The sequence below is a fragment of the Myxocyprinus asiaticus genome, chromosome 38, assembly GCF_019703515.2.
Source record: "Myxocyprinus asiaticus isolate MX2 ecotype Aquarium Trade chromosome 38, UBuf_Myxa_2, whole genome shotgun sequence".
NCBI classification, from domain to species: Eukaryota; Metazoa; Chordata; class Actinopteri; order Cypriniformes; family Catostomidae; genus Myxocyprinus; species Myxocyprinus asiaticus.
Genome location: NC_059381.1, coordinates 15,373,661 through 15,397,546, shown reverse-complemented (window position 1 = coordinate 15,397,546; position 23,886 = coordinate 15,373,661). Strand labels below are relative to the sequence as shown.

The 23,886-nt window shown below is 36.3% G+C and overlaps 3 protein-coding genes across 3 annotated transcripts; 2 read left to right on the top strand and 1 right to left on the bottom strand.

Annotated features, from left to right (window-relative positions):
* Positions 1 to 449: 449 nt before the first annotated feature.
* LOC127428894 (28S ribosomal protein S18c, mitochondrial-like) lies at positions 450 to 2,608 on the top strand. Its single transcript, XM_051677563.1, has 6 exons — positions 450 to 613; positions 905 to 966; positions 1,048 to 1,131; positions 1,236 to 1,293; positions 2,058 to 2,117; positions 2,255 to 2,608. Exons 1-6 carry the CDS (start codon positions 541 to 543, stop codon positions 2,329 to 2,331), a joined length of 414 nt encoding a protein of 137 aa, XP_051533523.1. The 5' UTR covers positions 450 to 540; the 3' UTR covers positions 2,332 to 2,608.
* An 8-nt stretch (positions 2,609 to 2,616) lies between these two features.
* On the bottom strand, positions 2,617 to 8,407 carry LOC127428884 (BRCA1-A complex subunit Abraxas 1-like). Its single transcript, XM_051677546.1, has 9 exons — positions 8,192 to 8,407; positions 7,950 to 8,040; positions 7,783 to 7,819; positions 6,619 to 6,685; positions 6,301 to 6,497; positions 5,622 to 5,741; positions 5,455 to 5,539; positions 5,245 to 5,359; positions 2,617 to 3,176 (listed from the first exon to the last, which is right to left on the bottom strand). Exons 1-9 carry the CDS (start codon positions 8,276 to 8,278, stop codon positions 2,797 to 2,799), a joined length of 1,179 nt encoding a protein of 392 aa, XP_051533506.1. The 5' UTR covers positions 8,279 to 8,407; the 3' UTR covers positions 2,617 to 2,796.
* Positions 8,408 to 8,958: 551 nt separating this feature from the next.
* Positions 8,959 to 18,385, top strand: LOC127428881 (glycerol-3-phosphate acyltransferase 3). The gene is made up of 13 exons (XM_051677544.1): positions 8,959 to 9,095; positions 9,699 to 9,896; positions 11,372 to 11,438; positions 12,324 to 12,618; positions 13,194 to 13,268; positions 13,525 to 13,614; positions 14,784 to 14,877; positions 14,950 to 15,065; positions 15,199 to 15,254; positions 15,477 to 15,562; positions 15,656 to 15,784; positions 17,052 to 17,131; positions 17,344 to 18,385. Exons 2-13 carry the CDS (start codon positions 9,753 to 9,755, stop codon positions 17,459 to 17,461), a joined length of 1,350 nt encoding a protein of 449 aa, XP_051533504.1. The 5' UTR covers positions 8,959 to 9,095; positions 9,699 to 9,752; the 3' UTR covers positions 17,462 to 18,385.
* Positions 18,386 to 23,886: the final 5,501 nt, after the last annotated feature.

Sequence of the window (23,886 nt, the reverse complement as noted above, 5' to 3'; positions counted from 1 at the left end):
TGCCTACAAGAATTAAAAATTATTAATCAGACACATCTAGTTTCAGGGGAGGGGGGTTTAAAATATTGTCTTGGACAGTGGGGGGCATTGGAGTCAAAAAGGTTGAGGAAAAAGTGGTGTAATGGAGCTTGATATAATGATCACCAAGGAGACTGCTGATGTCAAGATTTATTTTGGTCTGTTCTCACCTAAAATCGATCGGGTTGCTTCAGAAGACAAAGATTATCTGGAGACAATGGCATCTTCTGGATTTTATGCTGCCTTTATGTGCTTTTTGGAGCTTTAAGGTTTTGTTCACCATTCAGTTGCATTGTGAGGATTTACAGAGCTGAAATATTCTTCTAAAAAACCTTCGTTTGTGTTCTTATTTTTGGGTGAACTACCCCTTTAATGCACGACATTCACGATTTTTTTTTCTCCACACATTCGTTCACTCCGTGCCTTTAGGTGGCAGTAATTCGCTTTAGCTTTATTCACATCAGGCTTGACAGAAGAAGAAAGGAGCACCAGCCATACTGGCCTCCAGGAACAGATAGAGGAATGTTTGCCCTTTCTAATTGTCGCTTGTTTCTATACGCTCTTCCCAGGCAATCACTCACTCCTAAGGCTACAGGTATTTTTCCAAATTTATTTTCCTATATCCTGTTGAATGCAATACGTTTCCTCGGACATTTAGTAAGTTTTCGTTTCCACGCTGACGAGCACTCAGCTTGCCTGCCAACCTCTAGATAGTTATATATCATGATCGTGGGGCAGTTAACTTAATCAAGATGTTAATGGTGGATATAAGATGCTATACGTTTCTGTCTCGTGGAATTTGAAGCGTGCAGATACCCAGACAGCATGTTAGTGATGATGTGGTCCACTTGAAGGAACCGTTGTCATTACATTATCTCTCCCACAGCAACACAATGCATCAGAGGTCTAACAACATCTTCGCAAGACACTCCGAAAAAGGATGATATGGTAAATTTTCAAAATTTGTGACTGCCCCAAAACTCAAATGAAATAATAAAAATGATAATATCTGTAACATGTCTTGATCAGCCCATCAAAATGGAAAACCCATACAAGCAACCTCAGAAAACTTGCATTCTATGCAATATATCCGTAGACTACAAAAATGTTCAGGTTGGTAAAATTAAAAGGAATATGAATATTAGTTATCAATATTTGGTGTCGAGTCAAAATGGTCAAAGGAAACTTTTGGTCAAAAATCTCTTCTCTCTCTCAAGCTGTTGTCTCAGTTCATTTCACCACACACAGGCAGAGTATATGGAAGGCACCTAACAGGTGAGAGAACTTTGAGTTCACATGTTTATTTCTTTAAAGGGATCATTTTCATTTTTGGGTGAACTCTCTCATCATTTACCCTCATGCCATTCTAGATGTGAGAATTGCTCCCAAGAGACTTTTTCTTCTGCAGAACACAAAGATTTTTAGAAGAATATCTCAGCTCTGTTGGTCAATACAATGCAACTGAATGGTGGCCAGAACTTTGAAACTCTAAAAATGCATAAAGACAACATAACAATAATCCATACGACTTCAGTGGTTAAATCTATATCTTCAGAAGCGATATGAAAGGTGCAGGTGAGAAACATATTTACGTCCTTTTGTACTGTCAATCTCCACTTTCTGCTTTTTTTTTCCTCACACATTCTTCGAGCATATTGCCACCTACTGTGCAGGGAGGATAATTAGTAGTAAAAAAGGACTTAAATATTGATCTGTTTTTCACCCACACCTATCATATCACTTCTTAAGACATGGATTAACCACTGGAGTTGTATGGATTACATTTATGCTGCCTTTGTGCTTTCTGGAGTTTCAAAGTTTTCATCACAATTCACTTGCATTGTATGAACCTACATAGCTGAGATATTCTTCTAAAAATCTCTGTGTTCAGCAGAAGAAAGAATGTCATACACATCTGAGATGGGATGAGGGTGAGTAAATGATGAGGGAATTTTCATTTTTGGGTGAACTATCCCTTTAAAATTTAAACAAAAAATGTAATTCAGGCATAAATTTAAAACACAAACTTTTGCTCACAGGCTTGTGTGGTCGAAAACAAAAGGAGGTATCAAAGGCCATAAAGAAAGCTCGCTCAATGGGTAAGAATTTAAAATTGCAAATCATGTATGTTATTTAATATGCTGTTATAGAGATGTGGAACTTGTTTTAGTCTATTGCTTGTAGAATTTACACACCCAGGATATTTGATTAATCAGTATCTCTGTTCTATCCACAGGTTACATGTCAGTCACACTCAAGGATCCACAGTTTATGAAAGACCCTGACATTTGTGGCACTAGACAGTTTGAGTAGATTGTTATTCTGGATTAAAATGTTTGAAGCAAATATGTGAAGACTATGACTTTATCATCACTAATCTGACCAACCGCAGACCTGGATTGGTAAAATGGTCACATTTAAAGGTGTCTGTAACTATGTTGTTTGTAAAAACACACAAAATTCGAATAAAAATAAACTGTGAAATGTCAACCACAATTGCAGTTGATATTAATAAACCAAAAATTAATGTTATACTACTACTACTGTAATAAGATTAATAAATAAAATCCCTTAAGTAAATAACACAACACCACCATCTACAGGAATTTATATCACTTTTAATATTGTGGGATATTTACAAAAACAATATTTTTAACAAAATAGCACAACACATGCCCACTGCATGTTAAGATAAAGGCAACCTCCAGGTATAAAATATGAAATGCTATCCAGTCATTGGTAGATTGCACTGCCAATAAAATAGGCCAACCTTACTCTTTAAAAGACTGGTGAATTACTTCTGCTCTGTCCATTCACATCAATCTCTGTATCTGATCCACTCTCTGAGGCAGACTCACTGGTATTATTAGTTTTCCTCTTCCTTTTAAGTCTTTGAGAAAAACCAGTGACAAGGCATTTCTTCCGGAGTCTGGGGGCTCGATCGAGTTTCCTCCTACTATGTTGATTCTCCAGAATCAAAGGCAGTTTGGTGGGAATATCAATACCGTGATCAGTATTACAGCACAGTTCTAAAACAGGGAAGCCCTGAACAGTGAGGGTTTGCGTTCGTAATGAGGGTGCATCAGGGAAAAGCGTTTCAAGAGCTGAACACAGAAGAATGTTCTCCTTGGGTTCATCTGGAGAGGCACATTTCTGGGCTGAAACAAGAGTTATTCACAGGGTTACATCTGCTACATTACAACAAAACCTCTACAGGTATTGGTATAAAGACCGTGATTTAACCTGGTGTTAGCATCCTTCTCTGCTGATCTGATCATAAGTGGTCAGATGTGACAAGATTTCAATTTACACCTGGTAGTAAGTTCAAAAATGTTTCCAAATTTAAATCTCAATAAATACTAAGCAAATTATTAGTGATTGCACTACAATGTTGACACATGCATTTTTGACTACTTTCGAATGTAGTTTGAGTGATTGGATTACAAAAACATGTTTGACCCCGCTGACAGATCACCTGAAAATGCATGTTACTACCATGTGTAAACCAGGGAACGAAAACCGAAAACAAAATAAATTTTTAGCAGAACATAACCGAAAACCAGAACAAAGTGATTTTCAATTGTTCCAGAGTGAAAACATTATTTTTAAATGCTGGAAACTTTCTATCGGATTGAAGTTAGGGTTTTGTGATGGCCACTCCAATACCTTGACTTGGTTGTCCTTAAGCCATTTTGCCACAACTTTGGAGGTATGCTTGGGGTCATTTTCCATTTGGAAGACCCATTTGTGACCGAGCTTTAACTTCCTGGCTGGTGTCTTGAGATGTTGCTTCAATATATCCACATCATTTTCCTTCCTCATGATGCCATCTATTTTATGAAGTGCACCAGTCCCTCCTGCAGCAAAGCACCCCCACAACATGATGCTGCCACCCCCATGCTTCACAGTAGATATGGTGTTCTTCAGCTGGCAAGCATCACCCTTTTTCCTCCAAACATAAGATGGTCATTATGGCCAAAGAGTTCAATTTTTGTTTCATCAGACCAGAGGACATTTCTCCAAAAAGTAAGTTCTTTGTCCCCATGTGCACTTGCAAACTGTAGGCTGGCTTTTTTATGGCAGTTTTGGAGCAGTGGCTTCTTCCTTGCTGAGCAGCCTTTCAGGTTATGACGATATAGGACTCGTTTTACTGTGGATATAGATACTTGTCTATCTGTTTCCTCCAGCATCTTCACAAGGTCCTTTGCTGTTGTTCTGGGATTGATTTGCACTTTTCGCACCAAACTACGTTCATCTCTAGGAGAAAGAATGCATCTCCTTCCTGAGCAGTATGATGGCTGCGTGGTCCCATGGTGTTTATACTTGCGTACTATTGCTTGTACAGATGAATGTGGTACCTTCAGGCATTTGGAAATTGCTCCCAAGGATGAACCAGACTTGTGGAGGTCCACAGTTTTTTTCTGAGGTCTTGGCTGATTTCTTTTGATTTTCCCATGATGTCAAGCAAAGAGGCACTGAGTTTGAAGGTAGGCCTTCAAACACATCCACAGGTACACCTCAAATCGACTCCAATTAGCCTATCAGAAGCTAATTGCCTAAAGGCTTGACATGATTTTCTGGAATTTTCCATACTGTTTAAAGGCACAGTTAACTTGGTGTATATAAACTTCTGACCCACAGGAATTGTGATATGGTCAATTAAAAGTGAAACAACCTGTCTGTAAACAATTGTTGGAAAAATTACTCAAAGTAGATGTACTAAACGACTTGTCAAAACTATAGTTTGCTAATATGAAATCTGTGGAGTTGTTAAAAAAATGAATTTTAATGACTTCAACCTAACTGTATTTGAACTTCTGACTTCAACTGTAACTGTTAATTAACTGTGTGCTTGATACGATTTCTATTATGACAAATCACTAATGTGTTGTTTATTTTGATGCAAGTGGCTTATTTTGAGCTTGTTTTTCCAGACCAGATTGCTTGCTTCTCTTGTGAGATCTGGCAACACTGCAATTGGTATTTCACCCACCCCTTAGCATAGAGTACTGTCATTTAAAAAAAGAACATTATTAATCATTCTTTTATCTTGTTCTAACCAGTTAACAATTCGAAAGGAGGCTTCAGAACGTTTGAACTGGAACGAAAAAATACAGTTTTTGCTCAGAACGAACCGAAATTAAAACATTTTTTTTTAGTCCCTGATGTAAACAGGGTCAAAGTGAATGGCAGACCCCTAATAGCACTAGAGATAATAGATCTTACCTTCACTTTTCTCTGAGTGTCTCTTCTGTTTCTTAATAGCATCTTTGAGTTGAACAATGTCTTTTTGAAGCTTCTCCACTGCTCTTTCACTCCTCTCCACTTCCTCAGACATTTTCTGTACAAGTAGAAGGATACGGAACTTGCATATATACGATTAACGGAGATTGTAAATGAATCATTTGGCTACTAACACAACTTTTAGTTACTAACCTGCATTTCTGCCAATAAGGCATCATTCATGTCGCTGACATTTCTGACCTCTATTAAATCATCCCCTGAGCAGAAGAATTTGGTCCTGACAGAGAAGAAAAATTTAACAATTTAGCAGCCCTAAAAGAAAGAATAATCATTGCGATGACATTTTTTTTTTTTTTTACCTGTGTTGATTAACTACTTGACTCTGTTCTAAAGATGGACACATGGCTGGCAGTCTCCAGTAGTCTTGCTGCTCAAGATTGCCCAGATTGCTCACAAAAATGGGGATGTTGATATACTGCCTACATGGAGAAATCAAATAATTTTATTTATTTTTTATCCCCTTTTCTCCCAATTTGGAATGCCCAATTCCCACTACTTAGTAGGTCCTCGTGGTGGTGCGGTTACTCACCTCAATCCGGGTAGCAGAGGACAAGTCTCAGTTGCCTCCGCTTCTGAGACAGTCAATCCACGCATATTATCACGTGGCTCGTTGTGCATGACACCGCAGAGACTCTGCATATGGAGGCTCATGCTACTCTCCGCGATCCACGCACAACTTACCACGCACACCATTGAGATCGAGAACCACTAATCGCGACCACGAGGAGGTTACCCCATGTGACTCTACCCTCCCTAGCAACCGGGCCAATTTGGCTGCTTAGGAGACCTGGCTGGAGTCACTCAGCACACCCTGGATTTGAACTCACAATTCTAGGGGTGGTAGTCAGCATCAATACTTGCTGAACTACCCAGGCCCCCTGAAATCAAATAATTGTTGATTATTTCAGCCATATCTGAACTCAACATGTTTCTAAAGTCTTTTTATGTTTGTGCAAATTTAAAATCAATGGATCTCACCTGCTGTGCCACATGAAAGCGGAAAACTCAAGGCGATGGGTGGAGACTGATGTTGTTGCCTGAGAGGGGGTGAGCAACAAGAAGACAAGTTCCTGACTGGACATAGTTTTTCTCATATTCTGATGAATCACTTGTTCCATGAAGGTCATTTGCTGACTGGTGTTTCTGCGTTGTCTGTACCAACCAATCACATTCTCCTTGATGAGGGTAAAGAAAGGAGGGTAAAACAGTAAGACGACAATTCTTTACATCGTAGGTTTTATATAAATGCAGCAGACATAGGCCAAAAGCATGTGTAAATTAAAATGAAGTGAATACCTTTTTATAATCAGACAGAATTTGTCTTATTTTCTGCTCACTCACATCACCGACTTTACTGTAGAAGCTTCAGGAGAGTTGTGGTAGAAGAAAATAAAATCAAAAATTTAGAAGAAAAAAAAAAAGATAAAACCTTAAAGAAACAGTCAGTGTTCAATACAAGTTAAGCTCAATCAACAGCATTTGTGGAATAATGTTGATTACCCAAAAAAAAAAAAAAAAAAATGGAAGTGAATGGGGCCAATTTTTGGAAGGTTTAAAGGCAGATATGTGAAGCTTATAATTTTATTTATTTAATTTTTTCCCCAATTTGGAATGCCCAATTCCCAATGCGCTCTAAGTCCTCATGGTGGCGTAGTGACTCGCCTCAATGGAGGACGAATCTCAGTTGCCTCCGCGTCTGAGACCGTCAATCCAGGCATTTTGTCAGGTAGCTTGTTGAGGGCATTACCGCAGAGACACAGCGCTTGTGGAGGCTTCACGCTATTTTCCACGGCATCCACGCACAACTCACCACGCGCCCCACCGAGAGCGAACCACATTGTAGCGACCACAAGGAGGTTACCCCATGTGGCTCTACCCTCCCTAGCAACCGGGCCAATTTGGTTGCTTAGGAGACCTGGCTGGAGTCACTCAGCACACCCTGGATTCGAACTCGTGACTGCAGGGGTGGTAGTCAGCGTCAATACTCGCTGAGCTACCCAGGCCCCCCAAGCTTATAATTTTATTTAAAAAAAAACTTACATTAATTCTTCTATTAAAACTCATGTATTATTTGAGCTGTAAATTTGTTTAAATCGTATTTTTTACAGTCGTTTTAAGGTTTGTTGACATTACATCATAATGGCAATGGAGTTGTACAAAGCTTTACACAGAAAAGGTTAGTTAAGTGATTTTATCACACTAAAATCAAGTTAACCCAAATTGTTTACATCTTGTGGCTAAACTTTTGAAACACTGAGTATTTTAACGTTTACGGATTGGCCCCATTCACTTCCATTGTAAGTGTCTCACTGTAACCCAGATTTATTTATTTTTTTAAAGAAAAGTCTAAATTAATTTTTGTTGTAATCAAATGTTGTAAATTGATCTTAACATGTATTAATCCCAGAATATTCCTTTAATTTGAAAAAAATTGAAAACAATTCTAAACATTTTGCCTACCTATGGAGTTTACGACAAGAAATGTGTTTTTGAATATCTGAAAAAGAGAAAACATAATGACATTGCTGTTTTGTTGGAAGTTGTCATGGCTCCATATGACAAAAGATCCTCAATTGTATGTTTGCATTGTGACTATTACGTGACAAAGGTAAACACAGACAGCTTACTTATAGTGTGGTCAACCTGTATTTGATCGATCTGTGAGTCAGTGATCCTACAGTTCTCCTCTCCCACACTCTCTCCAAGAATGAGACCTTCCTGTAAAAGCAGCACAAACATAAACAGAAGTTAGAGGACTGAGGGAATGCATAGCAAACATATATACTTTTTGAATTAGTTTGACATTTGATAGAAAACCGCTACGTGTCACCAGGTTCTTAATGTCACACTGGGATCTTTTGACACTTACCACATCCGCATCACTGTTCAAATGGTGAAACATCAACGAACTCAAAACGAAACCCGACATACGGACAGTGGTGTTGTATTCCTCCATGCTTTCGGACTGAACTGTGTATTAACTATCGATACTTCATAGTTCTAAGTTAAAGCTAGGAGTAAATGGGTTTTATACACAAACTTTCTGCGCTTGAACGTTTCATTGACTTATTCTCTATTCTCCGGACAGCAGTTTACAGCGAAACAGTTTTCTATGGTGCCACCACGTGGTGCGGAATAACGAGTACAGTTAAATATAAATATAATATGATATAATTTATGTAATAATGTTTTAATAATATTCAAATAATATATTAATGTATTTATTAATATAAAATTATATAAATAAAATTATTATATTAATGATCTAAATTATATAAAGAAATTCATATATACACAATGTCATATTTCTTATATATATATATATATATATATATATATATATAAAATGTAATATAATATAAAAATAAATATATAAAAAATACATACTTTTTGTCTACATTTTATTTTGTACATACAAATAAACAGTGTTATTGGTTTTGTATGCTAAATAGATTAACTTCTGGTCCTATTAGCTTTACAAAACCTTTTTAAATGTAAACTTTAAATATTTAAATCGTACACATAGCGGTTATTATGTCAGTAAATGTTTTATTATTATTGTTACCAAATATCACGACTATGCAATGTGAAAATAAAACGTGACACCACGTTGTTCACCACAAGGAGGAGCTATTACATCATTTATAAACATTGGTGGACGAACTTTGTAACCAGTCACAAGAAGTTTTTCGGACATAGATTTTGTATTTGGGACACTTTCAAACTTCTGACGCGAGGAATGAAGAGATGAATTTTATCCCGGTATTGTGAAGGTGAGAGTATTGATACTTAATCGTTGTTTGGTTGGTGTTGTTTTAGTACTCATGTGATACTGTTGTTACATTGTTATGGCACAGCGGTTTCTTATAACGGAAAAGCAACAGAAGGACAACGTCTTAAAAGTTTTCGCTAAGGATTTTAAAGGTACCATTATAGTTTAGTTTAGTATAGTAAATTTGTAGTCCAAGTCATATAAGAAAATATATGGTTTAGTATATGGATAATAGTTTTGATAACTTTCTTTCTTGAGTGTCGATACTTTGGAGGAGGAGGATTATCCCAGTGCGTTAAACGGACCTTTACATAAACTGTAAAAATAGTTTACGCTAAAATACCATAGTTCCTGTTAGTACAATAAAAGTGTGTTAATTTGGCAGCTACCAGCCGCCCGCCACTTTCATCAAACACATACACGCATACATGTAAACATAAAAACAAACATACATACAAAAGGACAATTTTTTTTTTTTTTTTTTTTTACACTATCTGAAACAGGCCTAGTGCATGAAAAGACAATTGACACTACTAACACATTGATTACGAAAAGTGTTTTTACATGTGCACCACCTCTGTTTTGGCTTTACCCACTGGAGCAGATGGCGCGAGTCCAGAGCCCAGTCCCATAGACTGAAAGGAAGGAATGCAGATAGATGGAAGGTGCTTGGGATATTGCATCTGTGATCTTCCAGGTGTGGGTGTCAATTGTGGTGGGCCTCATCATGTTACCTGCCATGTTTGGCGTGTCCCTGGGGTTCACTGATATCTACATCAAGGTGCTGGTTAAGACACTTGAGGTAAATGAGTCTGATCTCATTTTTAAAGAGATAGTTTATAAGAACACTACATACTTAACATGCATATTTGATATTATGTTAATTAATTGCAGATGCTAACTTGGAAAACTATTTTCCTTTACTTCCTTTACCTAGACATGGCAGAAGTTGACAATGGCAAGACAAAAGAGGGTCATAAGACACAAAACTAAAATATAATTTGATTGTTTATTAGGAGTTTCGTTTGCAGCATTTAATGCGTATGAGAAGGACATTTGCGCACTGATTTGTGCGTGACAGTGCTATTATAGTTTTTAATTTAGTTTTTAATTTATTTTCAATTTGTCCTTTTAATGTAGTTTATTTTTTGTTAGTTTTCATGCCATGATTGTTTTTTTTTGTTTGTTTTTTTTGTTGCATATTTAGTTTTTATTTTAGCTTTAGTATTTTAGGGCATTCAAAGTAAATGTATTAACTAATTTAAATATGCATTATCTGATTTATATTCAGGGTTTAAATATGTTCAACTGCATTACATTTTTCAGGGCTGTCTAATGTTATTGCTATCTGGTGATATTTTCATGTTTAATGAAGGAGGGTTGTCAAGGTTTCATGTTTAGTACTGCTTATCAAAAACTAAAACTAAAATAATTTGTAGTCATAGTTAGTTTTGAAGTCATAAAAACGTACTTTAGTTTCAGTTCACCCAAAAATGAAAATTCTCTCATCATTTTCTCACCCTCATGCCATCCCAGGTGTGTATGACTTCCATTCTTCTGCAGAACACAAAAGAAGATTTTTTGAAGAATATCTCAGCTCTATATATCAATAGCAAGTGAATGGTGACTAAAACTTTGAAGCTCCAAAAAGCACATAAAGGCAGCATAAAAGTAATCCAAATGACTCCAGTGTTTTATTCCATGTTCTGAAGCGATGCAATCCGTTTTTTTGTGAGAACAGACCAAAATGTAACTCCTTTTTCACAATAAATCTTGACATCAGGATTCTCCTTGGTGATCTTGATTTCAAGCTTGATTACTCTTCCTAGCGCCATCTAGCACTACTGTTTGTGCACCATCAAGTGCTAGGAAGTGTAATCGAGCTTGAAATCATGATTGTGCCTAGAGACTGCAATGGCAAGATGTACAGTGAAAGGAGTTATATTTTGGCCTGTTCTCACCTAAATTCTTTTGGATAGCTTCAGAAAACATGGATTAAACCACTGGAGTCTAATGGATTACTTTTATGCTGCCTTTATGTGCTTTTTGGAGCTTCAAAGCTTTGGTCACCATTAACTTGCATTGTATGGACCTGCAGAACTGAGATATGAGTAATGATGAGAGAATTTTCAATTTTGGGAATTTTCCTTTAATGTTATATATTTATTTAGTTTTCTTCAATAATGAAACACTTGTGCATTACAGTTTAAGCAATGTCCTGTATGTTAAAAGCAATGTGTCAAAAGTTACCTGAAAATAAACTTGTTCTTTGGGCAGTGGGCAACCCTCAGGATCCAGAGAGGGCAAAAGCAACAGGCCACACTCTCATCACAGTCAACCAATGGTGAGTGTCATTTAGAGTTTTATCAACACAAACATAATTTTAAAGGTACAATTCACCCAAAAACATACATTTTGTCATCATTTACTTACCTCATGTCATTTCAAACCAATATGACCTTCTTTCTTCCATGGAACACAAAAGGAGATATTATGCGGAACATTAGCCTCCCTCATTTTCATTACATCTTTTTTCATTGCAAAGTCATATGGGTTTGGAAAGACAAAAGAGTGAGTAAATAATGACAGTATTTTCATTTTTGTGCAAACTATCCCCTTAAGTATAAAGATTTGATAATAAAAGTTGTTTAGCATCATGTTATAGTTTACAAGCTATTTATATATAAATAAAACTGTGTTTTAAATGATTTTATTATTGGCCTCATGTCTGTGTTCTGTCAGTTGAATGAACTAAAAGCGGCATTGCAACAAGTGACAGATTTCATAATTTCAGTTGATTCTGTTTATGAACTTTACCCAGCTTGAGGACATCTCGCTGCTGGTGTGGTCAGATCTATGTGAATCCTGAGTGCTTTAGAGTGTTCCAGAAAACAGAGTAATTAAAGACTATAGAGGTGTTTGTGTCACAGAAGTGGTCTGTCTAATAATAAAGTTATCTATTCAAGCTTTTGTTTAAATTTTTTTTAAATTATATTTATATTGTACTAGATTTTAAATTATGCTTATTTGTGGAGGCTACAACAATTGCTCATGTTTCGTGACTCAAGAGGAAGGAAATCTTACAAACGGATTACATAATATATAAAACCAAATACTCCACAAGCACTGCACAGTTTGCATGAGTGTGTTTCCTCTCCATCATGTCATATGACATTCTTTAAAGCATAGAATTCACTTCAAACACTTTAAACTTATAATGTCTTCTCAGGGATTATAGAAAAGGATGATGGCTCAATGGAGGAGGAGATCGGAGAGCTGCGACGGTCCCACCCCAAATCTCTGGCAGGGGGAGACTTTACGCTATGTGATGTCTTTTATTTTTGTAAGAAAGGCATTGAGAACATTGTTGAGGATCAGGTGACTCAGCGCTTCTCGTCGGAGGAACTGGCTTCCTGGAACCTCCTCACGCGAACCAACAACAACTTTCGTTACATCAGTGTGCGGGTCACTATCATATGGGGCCTGGGAGTTTTTATACGTTACTGTATCCTGCTGCCTCTCAGGTGAGATCAGCATGAACTCTTTTCCACTGTTGCAATAGTTGATACAGTGAGACCCTCCAGTAGCTAATATATGGGAGAATCTCACTAAACCTTTCCAGAATATGTCCGGGTCATATTTCACCACAAAATCAAAAGAAAGGAATAGAAAAATAGCTTTTGTTCATTAAAAATTACGTTTATTTTTAGGATCATTAAGATTTTTTTTGTGTGTGTTGTGATATTATTTTCATGATAATTATACACCTCAAATCTCAATACCATATGGGAAAAACAAATTCTCATTACGGTAATGTGATCTTTTTTTTTTTTTTTTATTAAAATTGAAAAGTACATGGTAGTATTTCTTGTACTGCTTTAAATGTATGCTGATTAAGCAATGAGAGAAAAAAAGAAAAGTCAAATGCCCTGACACGTTTAGGGGAAATTTTTTGCTTAATTTTTATTGTTAATTTTCTTTATGCCAAATGTATTTTCTTCAGTATTTTCTGTTGTGATTTTGGTGTGAAATGTGGACATGTTTTTGTGAGATTCACCCATATGACTATTTAATCCATCATTGTATTGCTCTGCCATAGGATCACTTTGGCTGCTATTGGATTGAGCTGGCTGGTGATTGGGACTACTATTGTTGGATTTCTACCCAACAGCAAGTAATTAATGTTAAATATATGAAGTAATTAATTAAATATATGATATTCTCTTGTCCTCCACTTATGGACCTGTAACTAAATTACAATTATTGTTAAAGCTAACAATTATTGCTAACTTAAACAACAATTGTTTTTGATCAAATATATTTGTGACACATGGATTGAATACTGATATTTATATAGAAAATTCTCACTTTGCTTTGAAGTTTGAGTTTGAAGAACCATTTTCTAACACCCAGATCTGTGTCTCTTTTAGTGCGAAGAACTGGCTCAGTGATCTGGTTCACATTACTTGCTATAGAATATGTGCCAGAGGCCTGTCAGCCACTATCTGCTATCATAATAAGTGAGTCACTGCTTCTTTTTTCAATTCCAGTTTCCCCCCTTGGATCTTTGTCTCATTGACTTTAGTTTCCCTCTCCTTCTCACTAAGTGCGTTTACATGCAGTGCACTTTCTTACACAGATTAGCCTATGCTTAAAGGGATAGTTCACCCAAAAATGAAAATTCTCTCATACTTATTGATATGACTTTCTTCCTTCTGCTAAACACAAACGAAGATTTTTAGAAGAATATTTCAGCTCTTTAGGTCCTCACAATGCAAGTGAATGGGTACCAAAATTTTGAAGCTCCAAAGACTCCAGTGGTTTAATCCATGTCTTCAGAAGTGATGCGATAACTGTGGGTGAGAAACAGATTAATATTTAAGTCCTTTTATACTATCAGTCTCCACTTTCATATTCTTCTTTTGTTTTTGGTGATTCACATTCTTTGAGCATATCGCCACCTACTGGGAAGGGAGGAGAATTTATAGTAAAAAAGGACTTAAATATTGATCTGTTTCACATACACACACTTATCATTATCACTTCTGAAAATATGAATTTAACCACTGGAGTCTTATGGATTACTTTTATGTTGCCTTTATATGCTATTTGGACCTTAAAAATGTTGGTACCCATTCACTTGCATTGTGAGGACCTATCCAATATATGCAAGTGTTGTGCACATGCCTCTTCATGGTAAGACATCAAAGCTAGAGAATACTTGATTATTGTCTGCAGATTTTACAGATTTACAGACATTATTTAGTATGTATATTAAGCCATTTTTCTCATGGTAACTGTTGGCTGATCCCTGCAATGTAGGTGATTTCAGGTTTTACTATCCTACTATAAACTCTCCCCTAAACCCACAACCTAACCCTACCCCTAAAAGGAAATAATTTGCATTTTTAGATTTTTAAGAAAGAGTATTTGCTTTATTTTTGAAGCAATTTAGATTTTTATTTAGACATTATTTCGTTTTTTTCTCGTGGTCACTGTTGGCTGATCTCCGCAATGTAGGTGATTTCAGGTTTTTACTATCCTTGTGGGGACATTTGGTCCCAACAATGTACTGTAGGCAAAAGCTGACCCACACATACTTGCTATCCAATGCCTTTTTCTTTTCAACACTCTCTAATATAGTCAAATGACTAATGTTTTTTTTGTTTTTTATTGGGATGCATAACAGGGAGAATCGCCCCAAAAAAGGAGGTATTTGTGTTGCCAACCACACCTCCCCAATTGACATTGTCATTCTGGCAAACGATGGATGTTATGCTATGGTAAGTCATATTGACTATATAAGACGTTTGGGTCTGTATCAGGTGTCTTTAAGTCAGTTCCATTTTTCTCAGGTGGGTCAAGTTCATGGAGGGCTGATGGGGGTTATCCAGAGGTCAATGGTGCGATCCTGTCCCCATGTGTGGTTTGAGAGATCAGAGGGGAAAGATCGCCATGCGGTTGCCAAAAGGTATAAAAGAGTTTAAATAGCTTGTGTGAATGTACTGTATGTTTATGTGTGTTTATTCGCCCAGTGGAGTACAATACGTGCTTGTTCAGTTGTTTGAAGTTTTTGGAAAGCCTCACTATTGCTGTTTCTGCAGGTTAAAAGACCATATTGCTGATGAAACCAAGTTGCCAATCTTGATCTTCCCAGAGGGTAAAAATTATGGGATTGTGTTCTAAGTGTGTAGTAATGCACTATTCACTGCTTATTGTGATAGATAACTATATAATGACTGATGTTCATTTTTAAATTATTTTTTTTAAACATGTGTAAACTTAAACAATGTAAAGGTATATCATAAAAAAAAGTATTAATCTGTGCCAGTTGTCAAACCTATTCCCAAAGTCCCTACGGTCTGTGTTTGTGTTAATTTAGGTACTTGCATTAATAATACATCAGTCATGATGTTCAAGAAGGGAAGCTTTGAAATTGGTGGAACGATATACCCAGTAGCAATCAAGGTATCAAGTATAAATAATTCAGTCTTTCCTACAACAGCATTAAGGTTATCCTGTGAAAAATTGACACACTTCATTTACTCCTCTCTCTCTTAGTATGACCCTCAGTTTGGAGATGCTTTCTGGAATAGTGCCAAGTACAACATGGTGAGCTACCTTCTCAGAATGATGACCAGCTGGGCCATTGTGTGCAATGTGTGGTACCTCCCACCTATGACTCAACAGGTTAGAGTACAGTATGTTACAGTATGCAAAAAAATTGATAGTTCACCTAAACAAAAAAAATTATAATAATTTTCTCATCATTTACTCACCCTCATGCCATCCCATATGTGTATGACTTTCTTTCTTCTGCTGAACACAAACAAAGATTTTTAGAAGAATATCTCAACTCTGTTGGTCCTTACAATGCAAGTAAATGGTGACCAGACCTTTGAAGGTCCAGAAAGCACATAAAGGCAGCATAAAATTAATCCATACGACTCCAGTGGTTAATCCATGTATTCAGAAGAGACATGATAGGTGCAGGTGAGAAACAGATCAATATTTAAGTCCTTTTGTACTGTCAGTCTTCACTTTCTGCTTTTTATTTTTCACATTACTCATGCATATTGCCACCTACTGTTCAGGGAGGATAATTTGTAGTAAAAAAGGACTTCAATATTTATCTGTTTTTCACCTACACCTATCATATCGTTTCTTAAGACATGGATTTAACCACTGGAGTTGTATGGATTACATTTTTGCTGCCTTTATGTGCTTTCTGGAGCTTCAAGGTTTTCATCACAATTCACTTGCATGAGCAACAGATAAATATTTAAGTCCTTTTTTACTATTAATCTCCACTTTCACATTCTTTCAATTTCTGAGAGTGAAAGAGAAATGGAGATTTATTGTAAAAAAGGATTTAAATATTGTTCTGTTTCTCACCCAAAGCAATTGATTGCTTCAGAAGACATATATTTAACCACTGGAGTTGTATGGGTTACTTTTATGCTCTCTTTATGTGATTTTTGGGGCTTCAGCGGTCTGGCCACCATTCACTTGCATTGTATGGACCTACATTCAATGTAGTTAAGAGGTGCACATCTCAAAACTCGCATTGATGCATTTTACGTCCTCAAGTCTTTTTCAAGATTGAGAACGCATTCTTAGTATTGAGAAATGCCCATTGTGAATGATTTGTCAGTGAATTGTTCTTTTGAGTCAGTTCTTTTCAGTGAATTAGTTGTTCATACATTGGTTTAAATGATTCATAAGCAAATTGTTCTGAAACAAAATGATTTGTAAAAAATATGTATCCCATAATCACAAATGCCTGGAAATGTCATGGAAAAGTCATGGAAACCTATTTTATGTTAAGCAAATGTATCATGGTAATTCTTAGCAAAAACAGTCTCTGGAATAGGTAGGTAGTTAGACAGACAGACAGACAGACTTATTTTAACAAACCTATCCATTACTTAATCTGACTCTCAATGTGCTTTTGTAGGATGGGGAGGATGCTGCTCATTTTGCTAACAGAGTGAAATCAGCCATAGCACATCAGGGAGGACTGGTGGATTTGTCCTGGTAAGAATACAAACATGCCTACCAAACAAACGTACAATTAATGATTAATTATGATGAATAATACACAGAATGCATACGGACAGTGTATATTTACTAGTGGTCGACCAATGGGTTTTTCAATGGCCAACATCTAGAGAGCAAAATATAATCTCAAAATTGCCAATATATTGGTTCATCACAATGTTTTGCTATAGATTAATTTTGTGCTGCAGGGATGGAGGACTGAAGCGAGCAAAGGTGAAGGACTCATTTAAAGAGGAGCAACAGAAGATGTACAGCAGTATGATTGTTGGCTTGGACTGTCACAAGACCTTTGTGGGTCCTGCATAGATTTCAGCTCAAAATATTTATGAACTTGATTTGAAAGTGAAAAACACTTGTAGGTGAGCCATCGGAAACAATCACTCAGCTTGCACCAACACAGTTATGATGCTGTGTGATTTTTCCCCTTTTAATATAGGGGGCTCTTTTTTTTTAAAACTGGAACATTAACTTCTTTCTTTCTTTTTTACATCCCAAACTGGATTTGTCTTTTTGGGTGTTATGTTTATCTTTTGAATGCATCCTTAAATCTATAATAATAATGTGAAGACAATTCAAGATTGTGGTGATATATATATAGTCTTATTACACTTTTGTCAAGTTATTTGTTCTCAAACGTTGCTAGGTGCTGATATGTTTTGTTTTCCCCACAGTACACTATTTAGATTTGCATGTTACTATTTTCACTTTTATGCATGGTCTTATCCTATTCTATTCCTGTTACATGATTTATGAAAGACTGCTTTAGATAAAGCTCTTAAAGAATGCCAGTTGCACACTCTTAAAGGGATAGTTCACCCAAAAATGAAAATTCTGCCATCATTCACGTCCCCTTAAATTGTTTCAAACCTTTATGACTTTCTTTCTTCCACTGAACACAGAATGACAATCTGACAGTCACTATTCAGCTGCATTGCATTTGTTTTCCATATAATGAAAGTGAAAGGTGAATGAGACTGCCATCTACCTTACATCTCAATTTGTGTTCCATGGAAGAAAGAAAGACGGTTTAGAACAATATAAGAATGAGTACATTATGACAGAATTTAAATTGGTGGGGTGAACTATTCCTATGAGGACTTTTCTCAGGTCCAGCTGACTGTTGTTGTGTGGACACTAGAGGTCACTCTTAGCAAACTAAAGAAAATCTTAGCCACGCCAGACAGCTCACTGTCACAATTTGCCTTTTCTCAATAAAACAATGAAATTAAATATGAACTCTTATCTTTGGTTTTACATCAAATCATAAATAATTCTAGTAAACATAATATTTAGAAGAAAAACACCTGAGAAAGACGTGTAATTCAAGAATCATTCCTAATCTAAAGTATGAGCCAAATCTGTGTACAATGGTACGACCACATAAAATATACATATATCTATCAAGTCTTTACCAAAATAATTACATTAAGCTTGTGAGCACTTTTCAGCCCTCTATAAAAAGGGCAAATCTGTCTCCCTTCTGTCAATTAGTGATGGGTGATGCATAAAGCACCATTAAGTTCTTTATTGCATGAGCACTAGCTCATTTTACTTAGAGCTTCATTGGAACGTCTACCATTATAAACTCATTAGGCACCAACATTTTGCTAGAGAAACTCAACAGAAACTCTCAAAGTTTCCAAGCATCGAAGAGGAGAGGGTGCAGCCATGCTAAATTCAAACAGCAGAATGTGAGCAATATGTGCTTACTTTGATGGCAGTTTAATAAAGAAAGCATAGAGTGTGAAATAGAACATAGTTATTCTCCAGCACATAGGGATCTCTCTCTCTATCTCTCTCTCTCTCTCTCTCTCTCTTTCTCTGCAGCACATCTCCAGACAATCCTCCAACCCCCTTGAAAGGCAACACTGGGCTTTAATAACAGTCCTGCAACTTAAATTGCTTGAACAGAAATGTTTGTTCTCCCCTAACAGGATTGTAAATTATTAATCGGATCTGAAGCCGATTTTATAACCTGATTGTTGAGGTGGGATTCTCTACGAGCAGTGCTCTGGCACACCATTTACTGTGATGTATGTGTCTGCACATCTTTATATCCAATTTAATGTGATTCGGATAGATTTCAAAGCGACATCATAAAAAGCATGGAAGTGACCCCAGCAGAGGCTTGAACGCAGCCTCTGTATGATCGCCGGCCATGTCTCTGTGTATTTTGATTAGATTTCCCCGATTTCTGTTTTTACCCAGATGTGATCTATACAAATGTAATGCCAGTACACTCAGTAAATATGAATAAATCGCTAAATTAGATCATTTTGCCAGAGAATGGAGTTCAAGCGGGACATCATTTTAAATCACAGTTTGCCTGGAACTGAGTGGTTTACCTCATCAGAAGGGTAAATGACCCTGCCTTTGCAGAGGACCTACCATTAGTTAGAGCAAAATGTTTTTTTAAATACATTGTTCTACAATCTTTTCTGGGACTCAAGTGGACCTCCTACACTAATGCATGAGATCTTGAGGTACAATACATCTCTCAGGGGAAAATCAATAGAGGAACACTGGGAAAGAGTCTCTACAGACTCTCTTTTCTCTAAAAGCTTGGCACCTCAGGAGGAGGTTTAGTGCTCAAATAAGCCCAAACGCAACCCTATTAAATTTAGTCAAGTTTTATGATAATGACTTGATAAATAAAACGTTACTCATGGTTGGCAAGAGTTGGAATAGCATTGGACAATCTATTATGGTTGCTTGCTTTGTTTAGATTGTAATTGAATCATTTACTATATTTAGGCAGTCAAATGACCTTAAATTCTGGTTTTAATCCTCAGGTGTGCATTTGTTTACATTAGTGTCAATAAATGTCCTTTGAATCCATTTAAGTATTAAATATTTCTCTTTTTTCTTTTAAATTAAGTTTATATTTCTTTTTTGTTGATGTGAATGGAGCAACGCACTCCACAATTGATGTTTCTTTGCTTGTGTCCGAGACAGACATGACTGAAGAAAAAAAAAATGATTACAAAGAATGTACACGGTCCAAATGAAAGGGTTGATGGAGTGTCTGCAGAAAGGAAAAAATAAAAAATCCAATGAAAGAAGAGTGCTCCACTTTTGTTGTGGTGCTTAGACATGTCCTCTCCTGAACCATAGCTGGAACTAAAGGATGTGCATGATGCTTTAACATAGTACACTCTGAATCCAAGTTCAAAACATGTCTCACCCTCTAATCAAACAAACAGACATGTTTGAATTTAAAGTGCAATAAGCAACATTTTATATGGAATTATTGCGCTTTAGTTCATAGGAGGTAGTTTTTATTATTCAATTACAGGTGGGTTATGTACAGTTGATCAGTCCAACAGACTTTGAAATACTTGTAGTGTTTCCTCCATCTGTACTGTATATTGGCAGGGTGCAGGAAGAGAAATCATAGGGACCACCTCATTTGCAATTCTATCTGATTAACATACCTTAATGAAACCAGCTACAATTGGACCACATTGATTTTTTTTTCTTCTTTTTGATTGAGCTAAAATGGAGTCGGAACTTCTTTGAGCCGAGGGTTGATTGATCTGTGGTGAGATTCAAGACTATTTAGTTTGAAAAATAATTATGTTCTTATAATCAGCGGAAGTTTTGATACTGAATCCCCCACAAGTTCTTTAACAAAGAGTCAAGGGCAATGTTTCCAACTAACAAAAACATGAATTTTAGATATTAAATAAATTACAGTATTGCGCCTGGGTAAATGTGGAATATTTTTTTAATTAGTTTGAACATTATTTGTCATTAAGTACAAGATTACTTCTATAGCTTTCAAAAAACGGGACAGTTTGAGTGTTTGAAATAATTAAGCTCAATAATAAGATCATTAATTATTGCTTTCTGTGCCTATGCATGTTTCTCTTTTTATGGACAGAGTGGCAGAATTTTTCCTTGAATCTGAGGGCTGAAGCAGTTCGCTGTTCTAGGCGTTTTACCCTTTACTGTGATTACTTTTATTTTTTGAGTCAGCTCTCATCTATCCCTGCAACTTGTTATATGAAGACAAAAGCTATGGTCAGATGCCAGTGCAGGCAGATTATACAAAGAGCCGTTGAAGAAACAGCAATACAGCAACAGATTTGGTGTGGCGCACATTTTCATGCTTTGTGAGCAGCGGTTATTATCACACCTCAAGCAGATTGCTTTAAACACACTGTGCAAGTTCATCAAATGAATAATGAAATAATGGTTGTGGTCCATTAATAGAAAATGATCCTGCCTCATGATTAATTGCATTAAACTTATGAAAGTGTGTTTTTTTTTTTTTTTTTTTGGTACAAATCAAAGGCAGGAAATGATGGATGATGAGGAGGCATGATGAATGAAGAAAGGCTGTGAACTAAATTGAAAGTGTACTCATCCGTTCTCTCTTCAAAACTAATGATGAATTGACCATGTCACATTGAACAATACACTTTGAGCTTTAAACATAATCCCCATTTGAAAGCAGGCACGGGACACGGCAGGTACTTCTGCTCTATACAGATTTCTAAACAAAGTTGTACTGGAAAGCATGCAAAGTGAGTGATTATTGATGTATTCTTTCTTGATCTAATCTGTATTCCCATTTAAAGGAATATTCTGCATTCAATTCAAGTTAAGCTTAATTGACAACATTTATGGCATAATATTGATTACCACAAAAAATTGTTTCGACTCATCCCTTCTTTTCTTTAAAAACAGCAAAGATCAAGCACTTACAATGGAAGTGAATGGGGCCAGTTTTTGGAAGGTTTAATGGCAGAAATGTGAAGCTTAAATGTTATAAACATATGTATAACTTTTTTGCTGTAAAGTTGCTTAAATCATACATTTATGGTCGTTTTAGGGTTTTAAGCATTCTGTCGTCATGGCAATGAAGTTGCAAAATGGATATAACTTTGAAATTGGAAAAGGTTAGTAAGCAATTTTATCACACTAAAATCATGTTAAGACGAGTATTGTTTATGTCTTGTGGCTATACTTTCGAAACAGTGAGTATTTTAACATTTACGGATCAGCCCCATTCACTTCCGTTGCAAGTGCCTCACTGGAACCCAAATTTTTTTGAGATCTTCATAAAATATTTTGGTAATCAACATTATGCCACAAACACTGTCAAATGAGTTTAACTTGTATTGAACCTTAACCCTAACCTAACCTAACCTAACCTAACCCTAACCCTAACACACACCTAACCCTTACAGAGTAGGACTAACTATTATTGAGTTTTTTATATGAATTATATATTAATAAATTACATTAACAGAATATCAGCTAATTATATTTCTGTATACTTCAAACTATCAACACATGCACCTAAACCACCTTTTTAGTTAACCACCATGCTTGTTTAGAGTAAATTATGAAGCTATAATTCTCTTAAACCTCTTTATCGTAATACAAATAGCCTTTGTTTTCAAATTTTCATTTTATGCTTATATATTTTGGCCACTTCTTCGTCTAATTGTCTCTAAATCTGACTTTTTGTGTAAGTTTTCAAAGGACTACAGATATAAAGCTGTTTGTTTTTTCCTTTTTGTAAAAAAAAATAAATAAATAAAAAAAAGACTAATTGACAAAGTGCCAAAGTTACAGATGATCAAATCCATATTAAGATAGCATCTGGCCAGGCTCCAAGCAACACTGTGTTTTGTTAAATAATATTGCCATCTGTGAGGTGCCGACAGTTGGGGATTAAGAAATTACAAGATTCTAATTAATGTTGAGAAAATAAAAGATGTAGAGCATGCATAAAAGTTCCTGTCATATGACCAATCCAGCCTGATCCTCAAACTTTTTTCAACAATTGTCACTAAAACTGAGTTAAAGGGCTTTCAAGGTCCATCATCTGCCTTGTAAATCATCAGAAACCAGCACAATGTCATAATTCTGCAACAATGTGGTATTGACAGATATTTATTTACAATTAATTCACTAAAGCAGCAATGTGTTTTTCCATGTCACATCCAAACACAAGGCCCTTGTTAGGTCACAGGTGAATAATGATGACAATCAAACTACTGTATGTACTTCCTGCCCCAGGCCCAACAGCAAAAAAGTTGCTGTAATATTGAAACGCTCTGCTTCAAATTCATTTCCTCCAAAAATGTAGAAAATATCAGCTCAGTGAAGCTGCATGCTACAAGTTCACACAGAAATGAATATTCTCTTTAATTTCTTGGGCTGCGATGGGTTTGGAGCCCCCCAGACAATGTTGATGGATGATGTTTTAATGCTGCTGAATGTTATTTTTACCGAATAGGGAAAGCGATGAATTTTTACTTCATTGGCAATGATCGTGCCCTATGCATAAAAGTGTGGCAGGCGCGCGTTGCCCATGAATAACCGCCTCTCGCAGCAGATGTTACTTTGCTGAAACCAATTCTTCAGATAAGATTTGCGGAAGATTAATTGTGTACAGCTGTTTCATGGCCCGGTGCAATCTTAATACATTTATGATAAGTTTAAAAGCTCACTAGACGCAGCAGACGCTCCCAAGTGAGACTGCACAGAGAAAGGCGAGCTTTATTCCCACATCTGGATTCATATCTTCCATCATATTCATTATTGCCTTTGTGCCAGCCGACGATGGCAGCGCGGCTTATTATTGTGCAAAGTGCAACAGCGCTCAAGTCCTCTACCCAATTCCTTTATCGTCTCTTTCTTTTTCCTCGCCCCATTTTTTATTTTTTTTTTTTTTTTGAGGGGGCAAATTATTCAAATCTGTGCAAATGAGTTGT

Bases quoted from the DNA above. Each gene is read 5' to 3' on its own strand.
- LOC127428894 (XM_051677563.1), top strand. From the start codon at position 541: ATGTTTGCCCTTTCTAATTGTCGCTTGTTTCTATACGCTCTTCCCAGG. The intron at 614-904 runs GTATTTTTCCAA...TCTCTCCCACAG, and splicing joins ACTCACTCCTAAGGCTACAG to CAACACAATGCATCAGAGGT. The intron at 967-1,047 runs GTAAATTTTCAA...TGTCTTGATCAG, and splicing joins CTCCGAAAAAGGATGATATG to CCCATCAAAATGGAAAACCC.
- LOC127428884 (XM_051677546.1), bottom strand. From the start codon at position 8,278: ATGGAGGAATACAACACCACTGTCCGTATGTCGGGTTTCGTTTTGAGT. The intron at 7,820-7,949 runs GTAAGCTGTCTG...TCTCTTTTTCAG, and splicing joins ACAGGTTGACCACACTATAA to ATATTCAAAAACACATTTCT. The intron at 3,177-5,244 runs GTAAGATCTATT...CTCTTGTTTCAG, and splicing joins ACACTCAGAGAAAAGTGAAG to CCCAGAAATGTGCCTCTCCA.
- LOC127428881 (XM_051677544.1), top strand. From the start codon at position 9,753: ATGGAAGGTGCTTGGGATATTGCATCTGTGATCTTCCAGGTGTGGGTG. The intron at 11,439-12,323 runs GTGAGTGTCATT...ATGTCTTCTCAG, and splicing joins CTCATCACAGTCAACCAATG to GGATTATAGAAAAGGATGAT. The intron at 15,066-15,198 runs GTATAAAAGAGT...CTGTTTCTGCAG, and splicing joins CGCCATGCGGTTGCCAAAAG to GTTAAAAGACCATATTGCTG.